The sequence below is a fragment of the Myotis daubentonii genome, chromosome 5, assembly GCF_963259705.1.
Source record: "Myotis daubentonii chromosome 5, mMyoDau2.1, whole genome shotgun sequence".
Classification (NCBI taxonomy): Eukaryota; Metazoa; Chordata; class Mammalia; order Chiroptera; family Vespertilionidae; genus Myotis; species Myotis daubentonii.
In genome coordinates this window covers 59,200,307-59,224,503 of record NC_081844.1, presented here as the reverse complement: position 1 = coordinate 59,224,503, position 24,197 = coordinate 59,200,307, and the positions used below count along the sequence as shown (strand labels likewise).

The following is a 24,197-nucleotide window of genomic DNA, read 5'->3' as shown; positions in this document are numbered from 1 at the left end:
TTTCTGTGACCCACAGCTCAGTCTTTCTTGCGCTGCTCAGGGGACGTGCTAAGGGTGTAGCAGGGGCCCGTTACTTGTCGTCACGGCACTCTCTCAGGCAAATGAACGCTCCGATATGGCAAAGGGAAAACAAAACAAAACAAAAACAAAAACAAAGACTCACTGTATAGCCAGAAGGCTTTATCAATTTTTTCAAAGTATTCTTCTACTTGGTCATCCTAGAACATAAACTATTACACAGGGGACCGTTAGCACCGCACGGGAAGTGTCTGTACCGCGAAAGCATCAGGGTCACTGTGCGTTCTCCCCAGTGGCAGCCTGGGACCCCCCGGGTCCCCGAGGAAAGGCTGACTGGCAGTGCATGGCTGTGACCGGGCAATCGGGGAGGGCGATGAGCATAGTCCAACCACAGAAGCATATGGCTTTTCGTTATAAACAAGAGTGCACAAATATTTAGAAAGGGACAGTGGGAACAAACCAAATCAAATTCCCATTTACGGGTGGTCTTGAGTTATAACTGCCCCTCCCCCTCCCCTGCAGGTCTCCCCTCCCCCCTCCCACCTAAGCACCCCCAAGACTGAAACAAAATGGAAATCCACAGTAGGTGTTGCTCCCTGACTCTGCTGTTTGGGCGGGATTGTGAGGAGAGTCCCCCTGATCAGGTAGGTGCGGGAGTCGGGGGAAGACAAGCCTGTGCTGCGCCCCCAACACTCGACGCCCAGGGTCCTGGGTCTCTCCATCCCACGCCCAATGGGGAGAGTCATGCCACCCCTCCGGCAAGTTGTGCGTTTCAAAGGCCAAAATGTTTAAAGACAAGGTTTTTTCCCCCCTTGTATTAAGTAAAATGTAATTTTTCATTCATTGAAATTGCACAATCATTTCAGCTAAACATGAACAATTCTGCCTCAAAAACGGTGTGTCTTTCTGTGCCCAATGACATAAGCTTCTTCCTCTTTCCTAGACCATAAGTGCCTTGTGAACAGGGACCTGATTACCGACTCTCGGGAAGATGAAATTCTGGTCACGGTAGGACATACACTTCCTGAGGGTGGAAATTAGGTTTTATTCCTTATTTGCCCTCTAGCACCTAATCAAGCCAGACGCACCGTACACTGGATAATGACTGATTAGTCTCGCTTCAGACCGAGGGCCTCCTGCAAATATTGGTTGATGATGCTGCTAACTGCCTAGGTCTCTGGTGGGAGGAATCTGTGACTACGTGACAGAAAACATCAGCTCTCAGGCAGGGAATCCCACTTCCAGTTCCCGGGAAGGCATAAGGCATGTCTGCAGGGACCTGAGAGGCACATGGGCCTTGCATGGAAAATGCCGCCTCCTGCCTGTTCAAACCCGCAAGGTTCCATTATTTGGGGTGGGGTGTGGATGCAGTGGTTGTAATACTTATTGAAAAGATACATGGCAAATCACCTAAAAAACAGAGATGGTGAAGTGCGGTGACAGTGTAATGCTTTACACTTGGGGACGCTAACCCAAGTCCATTACCATCAAGTCTGAACAAAACCCAGGCAGTGTGGGGTGAGTCTACCCCTGCGTGCTCAGGTGCTCCAACATGCCTGCTTGCTCCGAATCCCGGGCTATTTGTACAATGGATCCTCCTGCTGATGTCTGCTGACCCCCTTGGGGACAGGTCTAATTCACATCCAGGTGAAGGCAGCAGAGGTGCCTGCCTAACTCCCCTCATGCCAAGCTCTCCCCCTCCATGACCCCAAAATCTTCAGGGGAGGGGCCGGGGTAAGGGTGGGGGAAGGGTGTTTAATAACAACACAGTAAAAGGTTCTGTACTTGCTTTCCTTACTTGAGCCCACCGGTGGGGACAGTGTGGCATTTCTTATGCTCCAGCAGCTGTTCGGGGGTCTTCATGAACTTGTGGCACACGTCACACTCAAACATCCGGGTGATGAGGTGTATCTGCAGATGGCGCTCAAACATGTTCTTCGTCTTGCAGACAAAGTTGCAAAAAACGCATTCGAACCCTGGAAGGACCGAAGCTGGGTGTACAGGTGCGTGGGGTAGAGGGACAGGAGGGCAGGAGCAGGGCCGAGATCCCCTTTCTTCACCCCTCCCCCCAGTTTATACCCTTCCAGACGCTGTTCCCTGCATCTCTGTGCTAAAAGAAGTTACAGCTTTGGAGTCAATGTCACATTACCCATCCTTCCACCCCATACTGGGTGCAAAGCAAGCAAAAGGAATGTTCTGGGACCCAATATCTACTTCCAACGTCACTCCTGACAAGGCGTCCTGCCTCCAGCGTGGGGAGGGCTAAGCAGGCCAAGCCACCTCCTCCCTTACCTTTCTCTGGCTTTTCCTCACTATTCAGTGAGGGTTGGCTCCCGGGCACAACAGAGATGACCAGCAGGTTGTTCCCGCTCTTGTTTTTCTGGGAGCTGTCGGAGTCATCTTTGCTGTTAGCTGAATCGCTCAGAGCTGAGAGGGAGGATGATGAGGGGCTGTTTGATTCACTTGGGGTCTTCCTGTCTTCCACTAAAAAAGAAAAAAACGCAAGTCTGTTATTTAGGAGATGGAAACCCTAGAATAACAGCAGTTTGGTCTCCAGCTCCTCTAGTGCACCTGCTGGGGTCCCAGGTCGCAGTCACCTCTGGTGATGACACTCATGGTACTTGGGGCCAACAGCAGGCCCTCATTCATTCGATGAGGGTTTATGGATGTCTTACTATAATTAAAATAAAATGACAATAGTAGCTAAGATGTACTGAAAGTGTTGCCAAGTTCCAGAAACTGGGTCAAGCTTTAAATGCTTTGTCTCATTGTATTCTAAAAAACTGCTGAGGCACAACTATTATCACCCCCAATTTACAGATGAGGGTGGGGAGGCACAGTGAGGTTAGTCAATTGGTCTGACTCTATCATCCATGTTCTTCATCAGTGCACTGAATTCTCCCTCAAAGCCAGCAGTAAACAGTCAATAGGTCATTAAAATCTAGTGTCAGTAGACTTCTGCTTCCATTCAAGAGACGGAATTTATCATCGCTACGGAAACAACTAACAAAAAGACAGACAAAATATATCAAACAATAGTTTTCACAATATTGGACACCAGGCAAGGAGGAATGACCCCTGAGAGGCAGGAAAGGCCTTCCAGACTGCAGTGTAGGGAGGGGTATGGAGGTGGAGCCCAGGTGGCCTGCTGATTTGAGGAGATAAGACTGATGGTCTGGGAGATCAACATGGCTGGACCTTACGGGACAGAGTACTAGAGGGAAAGAACTCAGGGACCTGCAGAGGGTCTCCCGTGAGTATTCAGCAGAGTATGGACCGGAGCATGTGTTGGAGGGAAAATAAGCCATCTGAAAGGCTTAGAGAACAGTGCCTGTTTCCACCAGCCAGATTGGAAAAAACTTGTAATTCCCAAGGCATTGGGTAGAAAACAGGAAGTTCTTTTAGTAGTGGGTAATAATTAGCCCTAGATGGAGCACTGCTCCAGACCTGTCTGACAAGTCATAAAAGCAAGACCCAAGAGGATCAAAGTTTCAAGAATATTTATAGGAATATAAAGTATCCGGCACCTAATAAGGTAAAATCACAATGTCTGACACTCAAATGAAGATTCTCAGGCATGCAGAGAAACAAAACACAACCCAAAGGGGAGAATATCAACCAATGAAAACTGATCCAGTTATTGGAATTTGCAGACAAGGACATAAGAACAGTAATATAATTGTATTCCGTATGTTAAAAAAGTTAAGTAGAGAGATGGAAGATACAAAAAAAAAAATGCCCAAATCAAATTTCTAGAGATGAAAATTACAATGTCTGAGATGAAAAATACACTGGATGGGACCACTAACAATTTAGACACAGTAAAGAAAAGATTTGTGAACCTGAATGGAGAAATTATCTGAGATGAAACAGAGAGAGAAAAGAACCACAAAAATAAATAGAGCACCCAGTGAACTATGGGATGCCTTCAGGCAGCTTAATATAAGCTTAATTGGAGTTCCTGATGGGGTGGGGAGGGCAGGAAAATATACTTGAAAAAGACAAAAACTTTCCAAATTTGAGGAACACCATACACCCATTGATAAAAAAAATGCAGAGTCCCAAGCTTAAGAAAGATGATGAAATCTATACAAGGGACATCATAATCAAATTGCTCAAAACCAGTGATAAATAAGAAGTCCTAAAAGCGGCCAGATGAAAAAGGACACATGTGCAGAGGAACAAAAAAAGGATGACAGCAAATTTCTCACTGGACACAATGCAAGTGTGAAGTAGTGGAACAACATCTTTAAAGTATGAAAACATATTTCACAAGCAAAGGCAAAAGAAAAAAAAGATATATAAAAGCTGAAAGAATTCATTACCTGTAGACCTGAATTACAAGAAATGTTAAAATAAATTATTCAGGCAGAAGGGAAATTACACTAATGCAAAAATGGATCTACATAAAAGAATGGAGAGCACCAGAAATGACAACTACATGGGTAAATATGTGAGTTTTTCTTATTTAAATTTCTTTAAAAAGTAATAAAACTAATTTTGTTTAAAAAACCATTAGTAATGTAATATTTATAACACACAAATATATCTATATCTATCTATATCTATATCTACATATAGATATAGATGTATATGAACAATAACATAACAGCTGGTGGGGGGAGAAATGGAAGAATGCTATTGTGAGGTCTTATACTACATGTGAAGTGGTATGGTACACTGTGATAAATTAAAGATGTACTTATAAATCCAAATAACTGGAGGCACATAATAATCATGGTTCAGGAATCTCGATATTAAGATGTCAACTCTCCCCAAACTAATTCAATGCAACCCCATAGTTTTATGTTAAGGTGGAAAATATAAGGAAACTGCAGATCCAAGGAGTGGACTTATCCTACTCTACTTAAATACTTCCTTAAAATTAAATTTTAAGTTAAAATTAATATTTTGCTGGTTGATTTTTTTCTCTACAGATAAATTCCCAGAAGTGGGATTACTGGGTCACAGAGCATTGCATTTTCAAGCCTCTTAGTATATATTACACAAATAGTTTCCCTAAGTTCTATTCCTTTGCAGGGCCATAGACACAAGAGTACCAGCAGCACCCAGCAGCAGTGGGTGACACTACAAAATGTGCTCCTAACTTAACAGGTTAAGATAAGCCACTCTTGAGCTTTACTTTGACTGCTCAGTGAGGTTGAACATTTTCCCTTATGTTAAGCAATTAGCTTTTATTTTATTTTTTTACTGTGAATTGACTGTTCATGTTCTTTCCAAATTCTTAGAGACCAAAAGTGTTTTCTTACCCATTTCTATGAACTTTCTATATAAATACATGAGCTTTTTGTCATTTTTACAAACACCTTTTCAGAATGTGGGTCCCCCCCCTTTCTCTTCTTTCTTTTGCAAAAAAAAAAATTTTGTGTCCAATCTCTTGATTCTTTTCCTTTGTGATTTCTTATTATCCATTAAGAATTTACAAATCTCCCTTGCTGTGTTTGATGAATATTCTATTCTATTTTCCTCAAGCCTTTCTAGGACAGATAGTAAACAAGGATTGTGTAGGTTATTTTGGTGTCAGTGTGAGGTAAATATTGATGGCTGTATTTTCCAAATAGCTATTCAAATTCCTCACCACCATTATCACAACTTTTAAAAATTGCAGCAAAATTTGCATTGAGGATGTCACAGCACCAGAAGGAATATTTTCCCCTTGCTGATGTTCTCTGCAGGGAGGGAGAGAGGGAGAAAGAGAGTAAGGAGGGGTCACTGCAGAAACACCCCAATCCCAAGCGTACCTTGGCTGAGTAGCCAGTAAGGAAGTGTGAGAAAGCACGTGGGTTCTGTGGGTGACCAATTAAAAATGTTGTGTTGATTAAAGCTCATCACAAGTTCATTTAGGTAACCAGATGGCATCGCAGATCCCCTACGGCACTAGAATAAAAGGTGCCTGTTCCTGTGACAGGTAAATCAAATTAGAGAAGAGGACTCACAAAGTTAGGGATTTGAAGTCCAACTCCCTTCCTGCCATTGTGGTTTCTATGGTCTTCTTGAGGTGGGATGGGGGCAGTGGAGGGAGGTTCTGGGCTAGATTTAGGCATACTTTGGGGTAGACAAGGCTAGAAGAATGGGAGGATAATAGAAAAGAGAGTATCTGAAGAGCCCGTGGAAACGGGAGACAGGCTGGCTTTCCCTCCAGCAGCCACTCCAGAAATGCTGGATTTAATTTGTCTTCGACGTGGGTTTCCCAGCTCACCTGCCCACGGTGCTAATGTGGTTATGGTCAGACAACCGACTGTAAAAATGGCACCTTCCCACTCAGCAGAACAGCTCTCTGCAGACCTCCAAGTCAGAGCTGCTCAACTTACTGACAAAAACAAGCTTTTATTGCTGTTGGCACCAGGGAGCCAGAGCGGCCAGGAAAGCACAGAGGGATCCTTCTTGGCCATGCACATCGTCAGCACAAATGTCAGGGAAATTTCCCTTCCCGAATCCTTCAAGTGCCAATGATGTGAGGGGCCGCTCCAGCACCCGGGCCTGCAGTCAGCATCCCCAGCTTGTAATTTGTAGCAAACGCAGGGAGCTCTTCCTCATTCTCACATAATGACTCCTCGCCAGTGTCATTTGTAACCATCCCTTGCGAGAGGATAATTGCATGGCAAAGTCAAAATGTTAACTTCATTAAATAGAAGAAGTTAACCAGAATGGCAAGAGTCTGAAATGAAAGGCGAGCACTGGCAAAGGCGTGGCCGCGGCCCGGGGAGAGACCGGGTTGACTCAGGAGCATCTGGTCTTCTTTGCCCCTGGACAGACGGGCCACACAGCATCACGGAGCGTGTCAGGGCTGCAGCGTCACACGAGGTCCAGCCTTGGCCAAGGTTTGGGTGGGGCTGCCAGAATGGCAGTGACTCAGAAAGAAGGTTCTAGAATGATAACTGTTCTGGTCTGAGTTTCTGGAGTCACCTCCTAAGGTTGACCTTGGACAGAATACCTCCCCTCTGTGAAGCCTCAGCTCTCAAGCCTCTATAGTATGATAACAGTAGTATGGGCCTCAGGGCGTCGTTAGGAGGCTTGTATGGGGCCCAGTGTGCAAAGGTGCAAGCCTGGGGCATAGGGAAAGCGCAGTGGCTGTTACTGGATGATGGTGGCAAGCAGGCAGCTCAGCCCCTCTCAACCATCCCAACCTGTGTTTCAGATCAGCCGGTGCACGAGCCGTGCCTGGCCACGGCGCTGTGGCCACAGGGAAGTGTGGCTCTGCTACCCCCAGGGACATTCTTCCTTCTGAGGAAGGAGATGTCAGTGTCACATGGCGATGAGGATGCTTCTGCCAGGTGGGCAGGCAGCCTGGGGTGGCAGGGGATGGAGGAGAGAAGGACCGATGGGAATGGTCACCTGTGTGCTTGGTGCCAATGTGAGCCTTTATCTCTGCCTCCTCCATAGTGACGAAGTCGCAGGCAGTGCAGCAGATGGAGAACATCCACTGCTCCTTGTCCACGTGGAGGGACATGTGGCTGACAAACTGGACGTTGAGCTCGGTCTCAAATCCACACACATGGCAGCTACATGAGAAGACGAAGGAAAAGGGGGAGAGAGGAGCGATATTCTAAATGCAGGCTACCCACTCACGCCCGGTACACCCAGAACACGGGTGTACACACTGCCCTCCCCACCGAACGGTTTGCGTTAGGAAATTCTTCTTTCTCAGATGCCTCTGAAGTGGTCGCTGTGCTAAATGGGTTTAGTGCCCGAATAATGTAACAATCCCATACATGCTACAGTGATGCTAAATAATCAGAGAGTTAATTAAAGTTTCCGGATTCCAGATGCTGCATGTCTCCTTGCGATTCCTTGGGGCAAAGGGATGCAGCACAGCCTTGCCAAGACTTGAGTGCGGCTGGTACGACGTGGCGCGCCCTGCACTCTGTGAGCCTCCCTCTGCCTCCAGAAACCTCCCGGGTAGCAGTGAGAGCACACAGGCCGTCAGACGGCACTCCTGCTTGTAACAATTCCCGATAGAAGCCACCCATCCATGGAGACATTTCATGCAAATGCAAGTTTCTACCAATCCCTACAGCCTCTCTCGTGGGCAAGATTTGGTAGAAAGCCTGAAACTTGGGGTTTTATGGCACCCAAACCAAATACTGATTTAGGGCCAGAACGGGAGAAAACCATAAAAATCCAGCCACTAAAGGACAAAACACGACTAGAGGAAAAGAAGCTATGCCTTCACGGCTACGTCCTCAGGGTCCTTGGGTTTATGTTTCCTAGTCTGTTTTCCTTCGGACACTTCTCAGGGAGCAGCAAGGTGCTCAGTTACTACGTCAGGAGCTTGCCAGCTGCCCAACCCTGGAAGCTAATAATCCCCAGAGCCCTGCCGCTCTCTGGAGCTCACCCCCCCGGCCCCCCGCCCCCAGAGCCACCTCTCAGACCCTTTCCCTTTCAATTCATTCCACCAGGGCACCATGCCAGAGGGAGTCATTGTAACTGTAGGGGCTTGTCTAAGCAAAGCAACTCTGACAATGCAGGCCAGTGCGTCTGTTGAGCAGAGGTGCCTGTCAGGTCTGCCTCGCTGATGGCAGGGAGGGTGGGAAGGCTGGACTAGGGTTCCAGACCCAGCTCACCTGTAATAATAAGGGTGCTTCCTCCCATCACTGCCTTCAGAGGTGACGGCGCTGACAATGTCCTCAGTGTCCGTGCTCACCAGCTTCACCGAGTGGACGGTCAGGTGCTGGTTTAGGTTCGCGCGGCACTTAGCAGCGTAGGGGCACAAGTGGCATTTGTATTTTCTTTCCTCTGGAGGAGAAAGAGCCGGAAAACCCCCAGCTGATCTGAGAAATGAAATCCCAACACCTTGCAAGAGACCACTTAAGGGTATCAAGGAGGGGGCGGTTCAAGTCTCATTTCAAGTGGGGACACCTTGGAATTGTCTCTAAAAAGTCTTTACCCAGCAGGTCACTCCTGTATTAATACTTCCAAAGATAAAAGAAAGTCCCCAGGCAATTGGATCATCTACTTTTTTCTGGACACCCACAGGCTAAGGTGAGCTAAAAGCATATTAGTGCATGTGTGTGTGTGTGTGTGCATGAGAGTGTGTGGTGAGTGTGTGAGAGTGTGTGTGAGTGTGCATGAGAGTGTGTGGTGAGAGTGTGTGTGATTGGGTGTTCGGGTGTGTTTGTGCATGAGTGTGTGTGTGTGTAAGTGTGCATGTGAGTGTGCGTGTGAGTGTGTGTGCACACACCTCCCACGTGTCAGGTGTGGGTGGGAGCTCAGCCAGGGAAGGAGGAGTGAAACCATGTTCGCAGAACTGGTGAGTAAAAGAAGCTCCAGGCCTGGGTCAGCCAAGAAATAAAAAACTAATGAAATTAAAGGAATAAAAAATGACTCATGTGAAATAATTGAATTGGAAATTTACATTTTACATAAATAAAATAAAATTTTTCAATTACTTTCTTAATGGGAACTCTCTCCTAGCACCGACAGTGTTTCAGGACTGTTTCCAGAGTGGCCGCCTGAATACATTTGGAGAATCAAGCAAATTACGTAAAAGGAGCAGCCCCTGCTTTCACTGTGCAGACAGAGGCAACGGAGGGCAGCAGAAGACAAGCGCTACTTCACTGTCTGTCCTTAGCGCTCTCCCTCTGTGAGACCGAGCTGGCCTTGTCTGCTTCCCAGGGAAGGACACAGACAAGTTTTCCCACAACAACATGTAAGGCATGGCTGTTAGTACAGGTGGCCCCAGCGTCCGAGGGGCTGGTGGCCTGGGCTCAGCGGGGCTGGGGAACGGGGCCCTGAGGTGCAGATAAGAGAGAGTCCTCTCTGGAATTTTTGCATTTGTATTAATAAGCAAGGTTGTTAATTTTGGTATTAAAGTGAATTGCTGAATTTTCCATCTTTTTCTATCATTTGGAAAGGTTTAATAATACTGGACTTTCCTACTCTCAAAAGGTTAAAAAGAACCCATCTGGACCTGACACCTTTATCAATAATATTATCTCCTTCATCATCTTTCCAAATTTCCCTTTGATAACTGATTTACTTAAGGTTTGTTTCCTCCCCTGGGGTCAATTTTGGAAATTTTGCTTAAATTAGCTATGTCATCTAAGTTTTGGGCTGTTCTTTTCTCTTTGTCATAGAGTTGCCCTTATTCTCCAAAAATACTTTAATAGCATTAATGATTAGGCTTCCTTTTCCATTCCTAATTTTGAATATTTTTGCTTCCTTTTCCTTTCTTAATCAGGGTTAAAGAAATTAATCTCTTTTTGTGGTCTTTTTCTTCCTAGATTTTGTTTTTCTTTTATCAGTTTTTTTTTTTAATCCTCATCCGAGTATATTTTTCCATTGATTTTTTAGAGAGAGTGGAAGAGAGAGGGAAAAACAGCGAGAAGTATCGATTGGTTGCCTCTTGCACACACCCTGACCAGGTTTGGGCCAGGTAGAAGCCTGTAACCGAGGCATGTGCCCTTGACCGGGTTCAAACCCAGGACCCTTCACTCCGCAGGCCGATGCTCTATCCACTGAGCCAAACCGGCTAAGGCTCTTTTACTAGTTCTTTAAGATGCTAAGTTACTTTCTGTGTTTCTTCTCTTCTAGTTAAAACATTTAAGCCTATGAGTTGTCCTCTGAACAGAGCTGAAGCCGTTTGTTCCAGGCCTGGGAATGAAGTGTTCCCCTTTTCATTTCTTCTAGATGTCTATAATTTGAGTTTTGATTTTCTTCCTTTTCTTTGACCTGGTTAGCTAGGACATTTTATTGACCTTTGGTTATTTTAAATTTCATTTAAGTATGAGCAGAGCATGTGACCTATAAAACTCCACTTTTCTGAACATGTTAAAGTTTTCTTTGGGCTTAAGTATATGACTAAATTTTGTCTAGTGAAAATATATATATATCTTGTCATATTAATACTGCCTATCCTGCCTTCTTTATGATTTCATGTGATATGGAAAATCTCTACTTATTTTCTTTGTCATTTCCTATAAATAAAATACATCTGAACTATTTTAAAAGTCTGATCTTGGATGTAAAAATGGAAAACTTCATTTTATTATTTCTACCTTGCTTTATATTTACAATCAATTCTACTGTATTTCTTTTTGTCTTCACTTATTTTTGCTGCATTGATTAAGTTAATATGTATTCCTCCTTTACTCCTGAACTTGGTTGCTTTCCTTTTCCAAGTACACAGAATCAACCATATTTCTTTACTAATATATATAGCGGTAATATGCAAATTAGCCGGGCATCACAACTGGCTCAGGAAGAGGCTGCATCACCACTGCTCAGGAGGAGTTGTGCACAGATGGGCGGGAGGGGACTGCATGCTGCCCCCAGCCCCAGCGGACACACACCAGGGGTGGGGGTGTGCTCTGAGTGGCCGAGGTGTGAGGCGCGGCTTGGAGCATGCCCCCGGTGGGTGGCAGCAGTGGCTGGAGCGAAGCAGCCTGGGGAAGGAAGGCCTATTCTTACATGAATCTTGGTGCATCAGGCCTCTAGTATATAAATAAGGACAGTAACTGTTCCTCCACCAGCGTGTTCTTACTGTTCTCACCCACAATAAGATGAGCCCACTAAGATGGGATACAGCTCCATCCCCTGTGCCAACAAGATCAATAAATTCCTTGGAGTCGAGGAGTTTTACCCAACTATGCTTAAATGTGCATCTTTTCTCATCAATCCTACTTAAACTTTATGAATCCTTTCAATACAAATAAGAAACCCTGTCTGGGGCCTTATTTGAACATGCCAGTTAAATGGCTTGAGGAGGTCATGATAAGACACTCCTATCACTTTCTGTAATAATTCTCTTAGAGCAACTCAGCTTCGTGGTAATGAGACGCTGGTGATCCAGACCCGGGAAGATACAGCAGTGAGGCCGACTCACCTGTGTGCAGCGAGAGATGTCGGGACAATGTCTGCTGCCGGCCAAAGACTTTCCCACACACATCGCAGGGGAAAAGCTGGTCATTGAATTTCCAGGATGGCAATCCGTTGCCTGCCTCTAGTACAAGCTTTTCTGTCTCTGCACCAAAAGAAGATGAGGAATAAACAAGGCAACATGAACGAATTTCAGTTTAGTCAACATTCAGGAGTTAAGCAGAGGCTTCCTTCAACGAATGTGGCTGGTAACTACAAAGAAGTCCCAGTAACCTCTGGTTTTCATGCTCATTTGCTGTCTCTGAGAAGGCTATTCTTGAATGTTGTGGTGGCGAATGAATCCAAATTTTAGTCAAGTCTCTGGTGTTTTCTCGCTTTCATCACTAAAGGCCAGCCAACCCAACCTTCTAGTAGGTGGGTAGCATGGTTAGCACTGTGTCCACTGTATAGTCAGTACTCAATAAAAACCTGTGGAATGAGTCAATGGTTGAGTTGCTCTTTAAAATTTCAGAAATGTCAACTTTTGCTACAAGGTAGTAAGTAAATTAAGAATGCTGGGTCTCAGATTCTGATGCGAAAACAAATGGTTCGATCCCTTGAAAGGAAATACACTTTCACTGCCCTGTATGGGGAAAAGTTTTCTCCTATGTTCAAAAGGGTTGCACAAAGTCTTTAATGAGGAACTTGAGCTACAGAGAATCAGTGATGACAACTGCAAGCTGCTTGCTGTGGTCTGAATGTTTGTGCCCCTCCCCCGCATTCATATATTGAAATCCTAATCCTTAAAGTGATGGTATCAGGAGGTGGGCTTCCTAGAGGTGCTTAGGTCATGAGGGTGGATTAGTGCTCTTATAAAAGAAGCCCCACAGAGTTCCCTCACTCTTCCCACCCTGTGAGGACACAGTAAAAATACCTGAAATCCAAAAGAGGTCACATGCCCACACTGGCACCCTGACCTTAGGCGTCCAGCCTCCAGAACTGTGAGAAATACCTTTAGGCTGTTTATAAGCTGCCCAGTCAGTGGTATTTTGTTATAGTAGCATGAAGACACTAAAACACTCTTCCACCAAAAACTCCCTAATGCATGATTGCACAACCTGAATTTATCCCAAGGTTTCATTACATTCGGAAAATGGTGAGTGCCACAAGTTATCTGTACATAATTCATAGCCATAAATGAAATAAGTGGATGCTAATACATTCTTTGTCAACTTAAAAAAAATTTATTTTCTCATCATCATACAAAGGATTACCTTGAATTTTCTCAAACTTGTTTCTTCTCACTGAACTCTAACAGATTATCCTATATAATAAAAGACTAATATGCAAATCGACCGAATGGCAGAACAACCGGTCGCTGTGATGTGCACTGATCACCAGGGGGCAGATGCTCAACACAAGAGCTGCCCCCTGGTGGTCAGTGCACCCCCACAGGGGGAGCGCCGCTCAGCCAGAAGCTGGGCTCATGGCTGGTGAGTGCAGCAGCGGTGGCGGGAGCCTCTCCTGCCTCCACAGGAGCACTAACGATGTCTAACTGCCAGCTTAGGCCCGCTCCCTGCAGGGAGTGGGCTTAAGCCATCAGTCAGACATCCCCCAAGGGCTCCTGAACTATGAGAGGGCGTAGGCTGGGCTGAGGGAATCCCCCTCCTAAGTACATGAATCTCATGCACCGGGCCTCTAGTCCTTTTATAATAATACTAGAGGCCCGGTGCACAAAAATTTGTGCACTCGGGGGGTCCCTCAGCCTGGCCTGTGCCCTCTCGCAGTCTGGGATCCCTCGGGAGATAACGCCCTGCTGGCTTAGGCCTGCTCCCGGGTGGCAGAGGGCAGGCCCAATCCCTAGGTGCAGCCCCTGGTCGGGCTCAGAGCAGGGCCGATTGGGGAGTTGGGGCGCCGCCCCCTGTCATGCACAGAGCAGGGAGGATTGGGAGGTTGCGATGCCACCCTCAGTCACGCTCAGGGTAAGGCCGATTGGGGGGTTGGGGCACCGCCCCCTGTCACACTCAAGGCAGGGTCGATGGGGAGGTTGCGGCGCCACACCCTGTCATGCACAGAGCAGGGCCCATCAAGGGGGTTGGGGAGCTCCCCCCTGTCACGCACAGAGTAGGGACCATCAGGGGGTTGAGGAGCTCCCCCCTGTCACTCACAGAGTAGGGCCGATAGGGGAGTTGGGGCACCGCCCCCTGTCACACACAGAGCAGGGCGGATCAGGGGGTTGGGGCGCCACCACTATCACACTCAGGGCAGGGCTGATGGGGAGGTTATGGCTCTACCTGGTCACACACAGAGCAGGGCCTGTGGGGGGGGGGTGGTTGGGGCGCTGCACCCTGTCACCCACAGAGCAGAGCTGATCAGGGGGTTGGAGCGCCGCCACTGTCACACTCAGGGCAGGGCTGATGGGGAGGTTATGGCTCTACCCTGTCACACACAGAGCAGGGCCCGTGCGGGGGCGGGGGTTGGGGTGCTGCACCCTGTCACACACAGAGCCGCAGGGCGATCAGGGGGTTGGGGAGCTCCCCCGTATCAGGCACAGAGCAGGGCTGATCAGGAGATTGGGGCGCCTTCCCCTGTCACGAAGAGAGCAGGGCGGATAGGGAGGTTGTGGCCCCTCCCCCTGTCACACACAGAGCTGCAGGGCGATCAGGGGGTTTTAGGCGCTGCCCCCTGTCACGCTGATCCTGGTGCCGGGAGGCCTCGTGGCTCTGCTGATCCCAGTGCTGAGAGGCATATTACCCTTTCACTATATAGAATAGAGGCCTGGTGCAAGGGTGGGGGCTGGCTGGTTTGCCCTGAAGGGTGTCCTGGATCAGGGTGGGGGTCCCCACTGGGGTGTCTGGCCAGCCTGGGTGAGGGGATGATGGCTGTTTGCAGCTGGTCACACACCCTTCAGGGTGGGGGTCCCCACTGGGGTGCCTGGCCAGTCTGGGTGAGGGGCTGAGGGCTGAAGCTCCCAACTGCTCCTTTTCTTCTTCTTCTTTTTTATTCTGGGCCAGCTTTAGCTCTGGTTCCAGCTCTGAGGCCTCTGCTGCTGAAAGCAGGTATCTGGTTTGTTTGGGTTCTATAATCGAAACAATGTATAACTCCAGCTCTGAGATCCCGGCTCGCTGAAAGCAGGTTTCTGGGGTTTTGTTTAGCTTCTATATTTGTTACAATGTTTCAAACTGCAGGCTCAGAGGCTGGCAAGGCAGGCGGGGAACGTTGGTTTCTTCCGTCACTGAAGCAAGCAACCCTCATGTTAGTTTCAAGCTGCCTGGCTGCTGGCCGCCATCTTGGCTGGCAGTTAATTTGCATATCGCCCTGATTAGCCAATGGGAAGGGTAGTGGTTGTACGCTAATTACCATGTTTCTCTTTTATTAGATAGGACTAGAGGCCCATTGCAGGAAGATTCCTGCAAGAATAGGGCTTCGCTCCCGTCTCCTCCCCCCGCTTCCTGCCTCTGCCTCCTCCCCCTGCCTCCCGCTGCCTCCAACTGACTGCTGCCTCCCATCTACCACCGCTTGCCACCACCCCCACCCCCTGCGCCCCCACCACCTGCCACGCCCCGGCCACCCGCCGCGCTCCGGCTGCCCGCTGTGCCCTGGCTCCCCTCCCGCCTCCCGCCTCCGCTGCCTTGGCTCCGTTCCTGTCTCTGCTGCCTCTACTTTGCTCCCTTCTGCAGTGCTTGGCTTCCTTCTACGTTGTCTTCAGTCTTCGCTCCCAGCCGGTATATGCAAATTAACCTCCATCTTGGTTGGGTTAATTTGCATATAGTTGCTCTGATTGGCTGGTGGGTGTAGCAAAGGTATGGTCAATTAGCATCTTTGTCTTTTATTAGTGTAGACTAGAGGCCTGGTGCACGGATTCGTGCACCAGTGGGGTCCCTCAGCCTGGCCTGTAGGGATCAGCCAAAACTGGCAGTCCTATATGCCCTGAGGGTTATAGTAGTGCAAGAAGCAGCAGGCAGCTGGGGAGGAGCCTGAGCTTGGGCAGGCGCCACACCGCTCCTGCTCATCCTGGCCCCGCTGCGCCTGCCACCACCACCGCTCGGTAGGCTCGCTGTGGTCTCCGCACGCCCATCCTAGGGCAATACCAGCGTGCCCATGACCGAGGAGCAGCAGTGGGCTTGTACCCAGTCAGTCCCGCTGCTGGTCCCGATCCTGGTCCCAGTCCTGGTCCGGATGGGGGAGGGGCACACAGGGGGAGTGTCCATGGGAGAAACTCGCACTGCCACCGCAGCTGTGCTCACCAGCCATGAGCACGGCATCTGGTGCCCATTGGTCAGCTGAGCGGCGCTCCCACTGTGGGAGCGCACTGATGATCAGGGAGCAGCTCCTGTGTTGAGCATCTGCCCCCGGGTGGTCAGTGAGCATCATAGCTACCAGTAGAGTGATCGAGCAGTCAAATGGTCGCTTAGGCTTTTATATATATAGATAAGAAGACAGGTGACAGAGAAAGTACCAAAAAGATGGAAGAGGGTGCTTGGTCACTAAAAGGCGTTTAGGCCTTACTTTGAAGAAGACAAATAATTTACTGGGTTATCATCTTGCCCTTTACCTCAGTAAATTACTGTGAATCTTCTTAAAGCACAGTGCTGCTTTATAAAGCCAAGCACCACGTGGTGAAAATTACACAGTGGAAAGACTTTTCATAAGATCCAAGCAGATGAAATTCTCAGGCCACCAGTCAGAGACAACTTTAGAACAAAGAACTTTATTTCATGCAATTTAGTTAAAACTGTGACTGGATCAATTTTTATTTGACTGCAGACTTGCCAGATAGTATAATCTAAGGAAAGGAGAAACAAATCCTGTGTGTGTTTGGAAAGGGAGGGGTGGGGGGCAGTGATGGAATGATGGTGAGATTGCAATAATGTTTCCTGTGAGGCACCTGCCAGCAATTGATTGGGTGAGCTGCGTTTGTTAAAACATTGCTCTTTGGGCCTCAGAAACAAGAGCGCTAGTCTTATTAAAGTTGGAATATGTGAATGGAAACTTCTAAAGGGGAAGGGGCAGATTGCTGGGGGAAAGGAAGGTGAAATGAGAGGCCGTTGACCTGCTGGGGATAAGAACCACTCTGAGATGACTGTCCTTGAGTCCAAGCGGTGGGCATTTCAGCCACGTAGCGATGAGAGGGTGTTTTAGAAGTTCCTTTAAAGTGTGTAATCCAAACAGTGCTTCAAAGCAGGATGATAGTCATAATTACAAGGAGAGGTCAAGAGGGTACAGGGTCTTCCAATACATTCACAACAAGAATGAATTAATTGAGCCACATACCAAACAAGTAGATGCAATTAAAAATAAAGAAGTCTCTTAATTCCTTCAAGTATTAGTCATGCACTTGAGAAGTTGAAGCATCATGAAAAGTCCAATCCCTTCCACTGGCCTTAAAAAACTATTAAAACTATGAAGGCTGTGCTTCAGCGAAGCAGAAAGAACAGCCTGCAGCGGTGGTGAGCAGACCAGAGCCACCAAGAGGGCATCCGTGGCCGATCGGCCACCTCCCTGTGCCTGGACCCCAAGCCTGGTCCGGGGATCAGCTCTCTCCCCCGTTGCTGTCTGCATTCACTACAGACACCTGTTTTCACTCCACAGGCACAAGGCAACCACAGCCATTGGGATCCTTATCCCAGAACGTGAATTTGACATCACAGCTGGATGAAGCTGTGGGAAGAGTATTACGGAGATAAAACAAGTACTGAAGTAAAAGGCCCACCCCTCTTTTCACGGAGCAGGAATGCAGCTCAGCAGAAGCCGCATTCTTCCACATTTCCTGTGAATGGCACCACCCAAATGCCACATGAGAAACTTCAGTCACTTTTTTGATCCCTCCCGCGCAGTCTTTTAACCCATCCAATCATTCACCAGAGGCTGTTGATCTTACCTCAGAATCTCCTTTTGATTCCTTCCTCTCTGTCTTTCCGTACGTCCAACCAGCCACCCCAGCTGTCTGTCTATTTCTAGGTGAGACCTGTGATGCACACGCAGCAAGGTCAATCTTCTGAATGTCCGTGGTCTGCCTTTTTGAAACAGGACTGGCCCCATTGTCACCGAGAGCAGCCAACTGTGACCGCAGGGCCTCCAGCTGGCTGCTCTCGCCTGGAGGAGGCATTCCAGAAAAGAGGGGCATGTTTTGTCCCCAGGTCTTGATGATCAAACGTTTTCAAAACTATTTTCAAATATTTAAACTAGAACCTATTGATGAAGACATATTTATAAAAGCTGATATGCAGGCCTATTCTAATCTCTGTGCGTGAGCAATATTGATGGTAACCCCATAGTAAGGAGACCACCGTGGGACAGTGGCGAGTGTCCTGTGGCTGTACATTTTTTAAAAAAGATATGCTTTTATTGATTGCAGAAAGAGGAAAAGAGAGGGAGAGAGAGAGAAACATCAATGATGAAAGAGAATCATTGAACAGTTGCCTCCTGCATGCCCCTACTGGGGATGAAGCCCACCACCCAGTCATGTGCCCTGACCGGGGAATCGAACCACAACCTCCTGGTTCATGGGCCAACATTCAACCACAGAGTCACACCAGGCCGACTGGTTGCACATTTTAAAGCTCACAGGCACCATGTTCCACCCCCATCACAGTGCACTGGATAAATTAGCCTGGCTACCCGGGGTCACTGGGGTCACGTGCTGCAGGTTTAACAAAAAGATATCATCCTTCAATTGTGTGTGTGTGTGTGTGTGTGTGTGTGTGTGTGAGTACAGCAACGCGGAAGCTAAAATTGACATATTTTTATGTAAAGTTTTTCTGTTCTTTGATTTTCAATAAATGTTGGAAACCAGGCAAAAATAAAATAAAAAAGGGGCTCCAGTGCCTTCATTGAGTCATCATCTCTCACCAGGATATTTGCAAAATCCTCCCAAACAGCCTCTCGGCCCTCAGCCGCCCTCCATTCTGGGAGCCCCTCCTCACAGGTTCCAGCACGATCTGTCCGAGGCACAAATCTGACCAGGTCCTGTCCTGTATGCCAATGGCTCCCCAAGACCCAATCCTTACCTGGCTACTGAGGGCCCTCACCACCTGGCTGCACCCCCCACCTTCAGCATCCCACATCACCTCCCACCAGCAAGGGCTTTTGGGAACACACTAGTCCCTTGGAAGCCTTCAATGCTTGTGAGTCAGCTATGCCTGCACCGGGAGTTAGTCCCCAGCCCAGCAAAGTCTGGCTCATTTTCAAGCCCTATCTCCGATTTCATCGCCTTGGTAAAGCCTTCCCAATTCCCGGGGCAGAATGAGTCATTTCCCTACTCTGTCCCAAAGCACTTTTATAAATACTTCTATTGCTCCACTCTCCCTATTATATTACTAGTTTGCATAGCATATATATCATATGTACATCTTTTTAATATAAAGCTCCCACCATAGTCCAACATGCAGTAGTGTTCAATAAATATACCCCGGCCTCCCTTTCCTATTAGAATGGGAGTCACCAGGGAAGGGTTCTGTTATTTATTTGTGTGTCTTCAGCATTAACATGGTGCCTGATACATAGTAGGTGTGTAGTATATAGTTGTTGAATAAATGAATGATTGAATGAAAGGATCCAAGTGAGGCCTGGAATGAACATTATTCTTATTTTATGGTGGGGAAGACTGAGGCCTGAAATAGCACTAGGTAAGGTTTATGGCCAATTCAGGGTGAAAAATAGGGCTATTTGCCTTTTGAATAGGTGTTTTAACTCAACACAAGAACCGTGATTTAATGATTTTATTAGAGGAAATGTTTGCAGTCATGAGCCTTACCCCCAAAGGTTTCATATCTTACTTCTTCCTAATAACAAGCCACAAGATTATTTTCTTCAACACAAATTCTCTGGCAGACACTTTATTGGTTAACCCAACAAATATTCACAACTTGCCTTTTTTTTCTGCTCATTCCCACTAGAGAGGTAAGATTTCCTTCTTTTTTATGGTGGAATAATATTCCATTTTATATAAATACTAGAGGCCCGATGCATGAATATTCGTGCAACGGGCTTGGCCCCTGCAGCTGAGGAGGCTGCCTCTGCCTTCGCCCCCGCTGCCGCGGCTTCTCCCGAAAGTCATCTGGAAGGTCATCTGGTCTAATTAGCATATTATGCTTTTATTATTATAGATACAATTTCTTCATTCATTCATCCATTGATGGAAACTTAAGTTGCTTCCACATCTTGGCTACTGTAAATAATGCTGCAATTAACATGGGGGTGCATATGTCTTTTTGAGTTAGTGTTTTCATTTTCTTTGGATAAATACCCAGATGTGTAATTGCTATATCATATGGTAATTCTATTTTTAATGTTTTAAGGAAGCTCCATATTGTTTTCTATAGTGGCTGCACCAATTTCTATACCAACCAACAGTGTACAAGGGTTCTATTGTCTCCACATTCTCACCAACACTTGTTATTTCTTGTCTTTTTTATAATAGCCATTCTGACAGATCTGAGGTGCTATCTCATTGTGGTTTTGATTTGTATTTCCCTGATGATTAGTGATGTTGAGCATCTTTTTATATCCCTGTTGGCCATTTGTATGTCTTCTCTGATTAAATGTCTATTCAGATTTTCTGCCCATTTTTTAACTGAATTGTTTTTTCCCCATCTCTTGAATCATTTAAGTTCCTTAGATATTGTAGATATTAGCTCCTTACCAGATATACAATTTGCAAATATTTTATCTCATTCAATAGGCTGGTTTTTCATTTTGTTGGTGGTTTTCTTGCTGTGCATTCTCATTGCTTTTACTAGTATAACAATACTTTTCTAAAGCCAATACTACAGGTTTATAGTTGTGAGTACATGAAACACAGAGTGTATTCTTGTATTATTTATTAATGACTAGAGGCCCGGTGCACAAAAATCGTGTACTGGGGGCGGGGGTGGGGGGCTCAGCCCGGATTGCGAGAGGGCACAGGCCAGGCTGAGGGATCTCACCAGTGCATGATCGGGACAGGGGAGGGATCATGGGAGGGCTCCAGGGCGTGTCTGGCCCATCTTGCTCAGTCCCCATTGGCCGGGCCCCAACAGCAAGCTAACCTACTGGTCAGAGTGTCTGCCCCCTGGTGGTCAGTGCACATCATAGTGAGAGGTTGAGCATATCATTAGCATATCATTAGCATATTACACTTTGGTTGGTTGAATGGCTGACTGAATGACCAGACACTTAGCATATTAGGCTTTTATTATATAGGATTGTGTTATTTTTCATATGAACTATAAACCTACTTTTTCCCCCACCCCTGTATATTCTTTTATACAGAGTTTCAGAGGATTTTGTCTCCTACAAGCATTTTATTTCTCTTCATACTCTTATACTCTGATTCCTGGGATATCCATAAATTCCTATTAGATATTATCTGAACAGGTGTCTTTCTCTCTATTTTTCCACTTATGGTCTTTGCCTTGAATATCATTTAAAGATTTTCCTCTTCCTAAAACAGGTTTTTGTTTTACATGAAGTCAGTGTGTTCACAGGGGCAAGCACTTTGTCCCCATTGTGCAGTTGGGGAAACAGGAACAGAGCATAAGGGGAGTCACCCAACACAAGGTGTATTAGCACTCCCAACGTAGCTCTTCCCCTTTATAGTCAACCGAGGCCCCTCATTCATAGTGAGGAGGCTTTAATAACCAAGAGAGGGTATTCCAAACTCTGCCTGTTATGACATCGTGATCCAAGGGGACAAGTCTCATTTCATGTACAGAACCTGGGAAGATGAAACCCATCAAGCATTTCTCCAAAAATTTCCATGAAATAAACCATCTGGTAGAATCTGGGAGCTTGACAGACTTGAGAGAACATTTGATCAAGTGTTCTTGGAATCCAGCTCCTTCATTTCTTTGAGGATGAAACCGAGGCATGAAATTCCAGGACTCTCCCACCCCAGAGCACCCAACTTATAGAGGGTTGAGTAACAGAATCAGGGTTTCCACAGTAACTAAGTCACCATCCTGCCCCAAACCTTAGTTCAGGGAGGGACTTTCAGGATCATCTTGTTCAATGTTCCCTTCTTACACATAAGGAAACGGAGGCCCAGAGAACTTAAGAAACTGCTTCAGGGAACCTGGCTAGTGATGCTGGGAGAGCAGAGGCTAGGCCCACGGTCTCACTGAAACTCCTCCCAGGCCCATGGAATCAACGCCAAAGCCTACAACAAACCAGGAAGGGCTTTTCTCCTCCCCCTGTTCTTTGGCTCCGAGTTGAATATTCTTGGTTACAAGTGGACGTGTGCAGATTTAGCAACAGTTCACAGACACTAGGATTTCTTTCCGTCTCTCTTCTCAAAAGTGCCAGCCTAGGATATTTCCAGCCACAGAGAAGTTAGAAACTGCAATGTGGCAAAAATACAAGGAACAAGAGGAAGATCACATGGGAGAATCCTAAAAGCAAGTCCCCTCTGAGATAAACCAGCTATTACTGAAGAAAGATACCTTGGACCTTTCACTGACATTTGGGGAGTTCTGTTGGTTTAAAAAAAAAAAAAGACAGAAACAAAACAAACAAAAACAGCCCCCTCGCCCCCAACCATAGCAAACCAAACAAAAAAGACAGTGGGTGCAAAGGTAAGGACTGTCGTTTGCTTATTCAATTTTTAACATTACTTAGCGCCCTGACTGGTGTATCATTTGGCTTTGTTGCTGCGTTTTGCTGTGTGAGAAGATCCCTGTATCTCCTGCCAAGACAATCCTTACAAAGAACTATCTCTCAACCTGACTTTGGCAAGGGAAGTGCAGGGAGGGAAGGCTTTATTTGGTTAAAGCCGTAAGCAGAAGATGGGCCAAACTGTGACCTCAGTGCACAAATAAGGGTCTGGATTGACTAAATCCGCATCGGCTGCTCATTGAGGAAGAGGTTTGGGGGCTGCTTGGGTTTTCCATTGTGACAGATGGTATTCTGATAATTTCTTTCTTTCATTAGGAGCCTGGAGAGTTTCAAGGCACATTGCAACTGAAATCCTGAAACCCTCCGCTAGGTGAAAACCTCTCAGGCCAGTTCTAGGCAGAGCATGAGATCTGCTGGCTAGACCCTGTCGCTACCAGCTCTATCTTCTGCTTTCCTGGGCTTTGCGGGGTCTCTGCTGGAAACAAGCTGCTGCCTTCTGTGCGCTGCTTGTGAGTGAAGGAGTCAGCTGTGATTAAGGACTTTTGGGGGGTTAAGTTTTCTATATGCTTAAATTTTTCCCCCTTCTTTTTAAGGATCACTTTAATTTAGGATAACTTGGTGGGTCCTAAAAGATCTATTACTAGGTTCCTTATGACCACCTCTCTGCAGGTCTTGGTGTAACCAGATAACTATTAAAGGCCATTCCAAACACTCCTCCAAAGTATGGGATTTTCTGCCGGTCAAGATGCCAATTCAAAGAACAGCTGAGATCGCAGAATTCAGCAACAGTTTTTGTGAATCTGCGCCCAATTAGAAACACTGGGTGGAGATTCTTAGACATAAAAGAGTTCACAGCCTTGATCTTCTTTGGGCTCATTTCAAACTTTAATGCTTAACAAACTTAGCAAAGCCCATGCATAGGTCCTGGGAAGATGAAACCCATCAAGCATTTCTCCAAGAATTTTCATAAAATGAACCCATCTGGTAGAATTTGGGAGGGAGCTCTCTGGAGTTTTACTTGACAGAACATTAGATCAAGTAGAGGACTCAGATTTCTTGAAATTCAGCTCCTTTATCTCCATGAGGATGGAATGGAGGCATGAAAGTCTAGAGCCTCTCGCACCCCACAACTTACAAGGCTGAATAACAGAATCAAGGTTTCCACAGCAGCCAAGTCTTCTTTCTGCTCCAAAGCTTAGTAGTTCAGGCAGGAACCTTAAGGATCCTCTTATTAAATGTTCTCTTCTTAAAAATAAGAAAACCGAGGCCCAGAGAACTTAAGCACTTGTCCCACTGTCTCATTCAAGCTCCTCTCAGCCATGAGAAATCCATGCCAAAGTCTACAACCAAACAGGTTTGTGGAACTGGTTCTTAGTAAACATCCTGAGATCAACCCAGAAAAGTTGGACATGTTTTGCTCAGTGCAGGGCAACAGTTAGCTTCAACGAATCATTACTGATTGGCTTTCAACCCGTTAAACTGGTAAAGAACCAGAGAAGTTTTCCACATCTGATTTTATACACAGGTCATTTAAAATCAATAGAAGAAAACCTGCAATCCTCTAGAAAGTGGCTAAGACCTGGTACTCCTAAGTCCAGCGAGGCTGATGACAGAGAACTTGAGAATTTCAGGAAACTGCTCTAAGCATCCAAACATGGGGCACCGCTGCCAGAACCTAGTCCTAGGCCAACTGATGCCTGTCACCTCTATATAACTTAACCTTTAAAAATATCCACTGGGCTTTCGGATGTTGCTTCTACATTTTCCCT

General features: G+C 46.6%; 1 protein-coding gene across 8 annotated transcripts in view; it reads right to left on the bottom strand.

Annotated features, from left to right (window-relative positions):
• Positions 1 to 24,197, bottom strand: part of ZNF827 (zinc finger protein 827) — a 168,186-nt gene that overhangs the window by 5,044 nt on the left and 138,945 nt on the right. For 2 of the 8 annotated variants that reach the window (XR_009453029.1, XM_059697915.1), the window contains exons 9-14: positions 11,864 to 12,001; positions 8,604 to 8,775; positions 7,375 to 7,541; positions 2,311 to 2,502; positions 1,817 to 1,994; positions 164 to 230 (exon numbers count right to left, since the gene is read on the bottom strand). Coding sequence is in view for 7 of the 8 variants with exons in the window: in XM_059697915.1 (XP_059553898.1) it covers positions 206 to 230; positions 1,817 to 1,994; positions 2,311 to 2,502; positions 7,375 to 7,541; positions 8,604 to 8,775; positions 11,864 to 12,001 (872 nt within the window). In the remaining variant the exon portion in view is untranslated. Of the gene's footprint in view, positions 1 to 163; positions 231 to 1,803; positions 1,995 to 2,310; positions 2,503 to 7,374; positions 7,542 to 8,603; positions 8,776 to 11,863; positions 12,002 to 24,197 lie in introns of all 8 variants that reach the window. The other 6 variants (XM_059697914.1, XM_059697916.1, XM_059697920.1 and 3 more) reach the window with 3 other exon arrangements.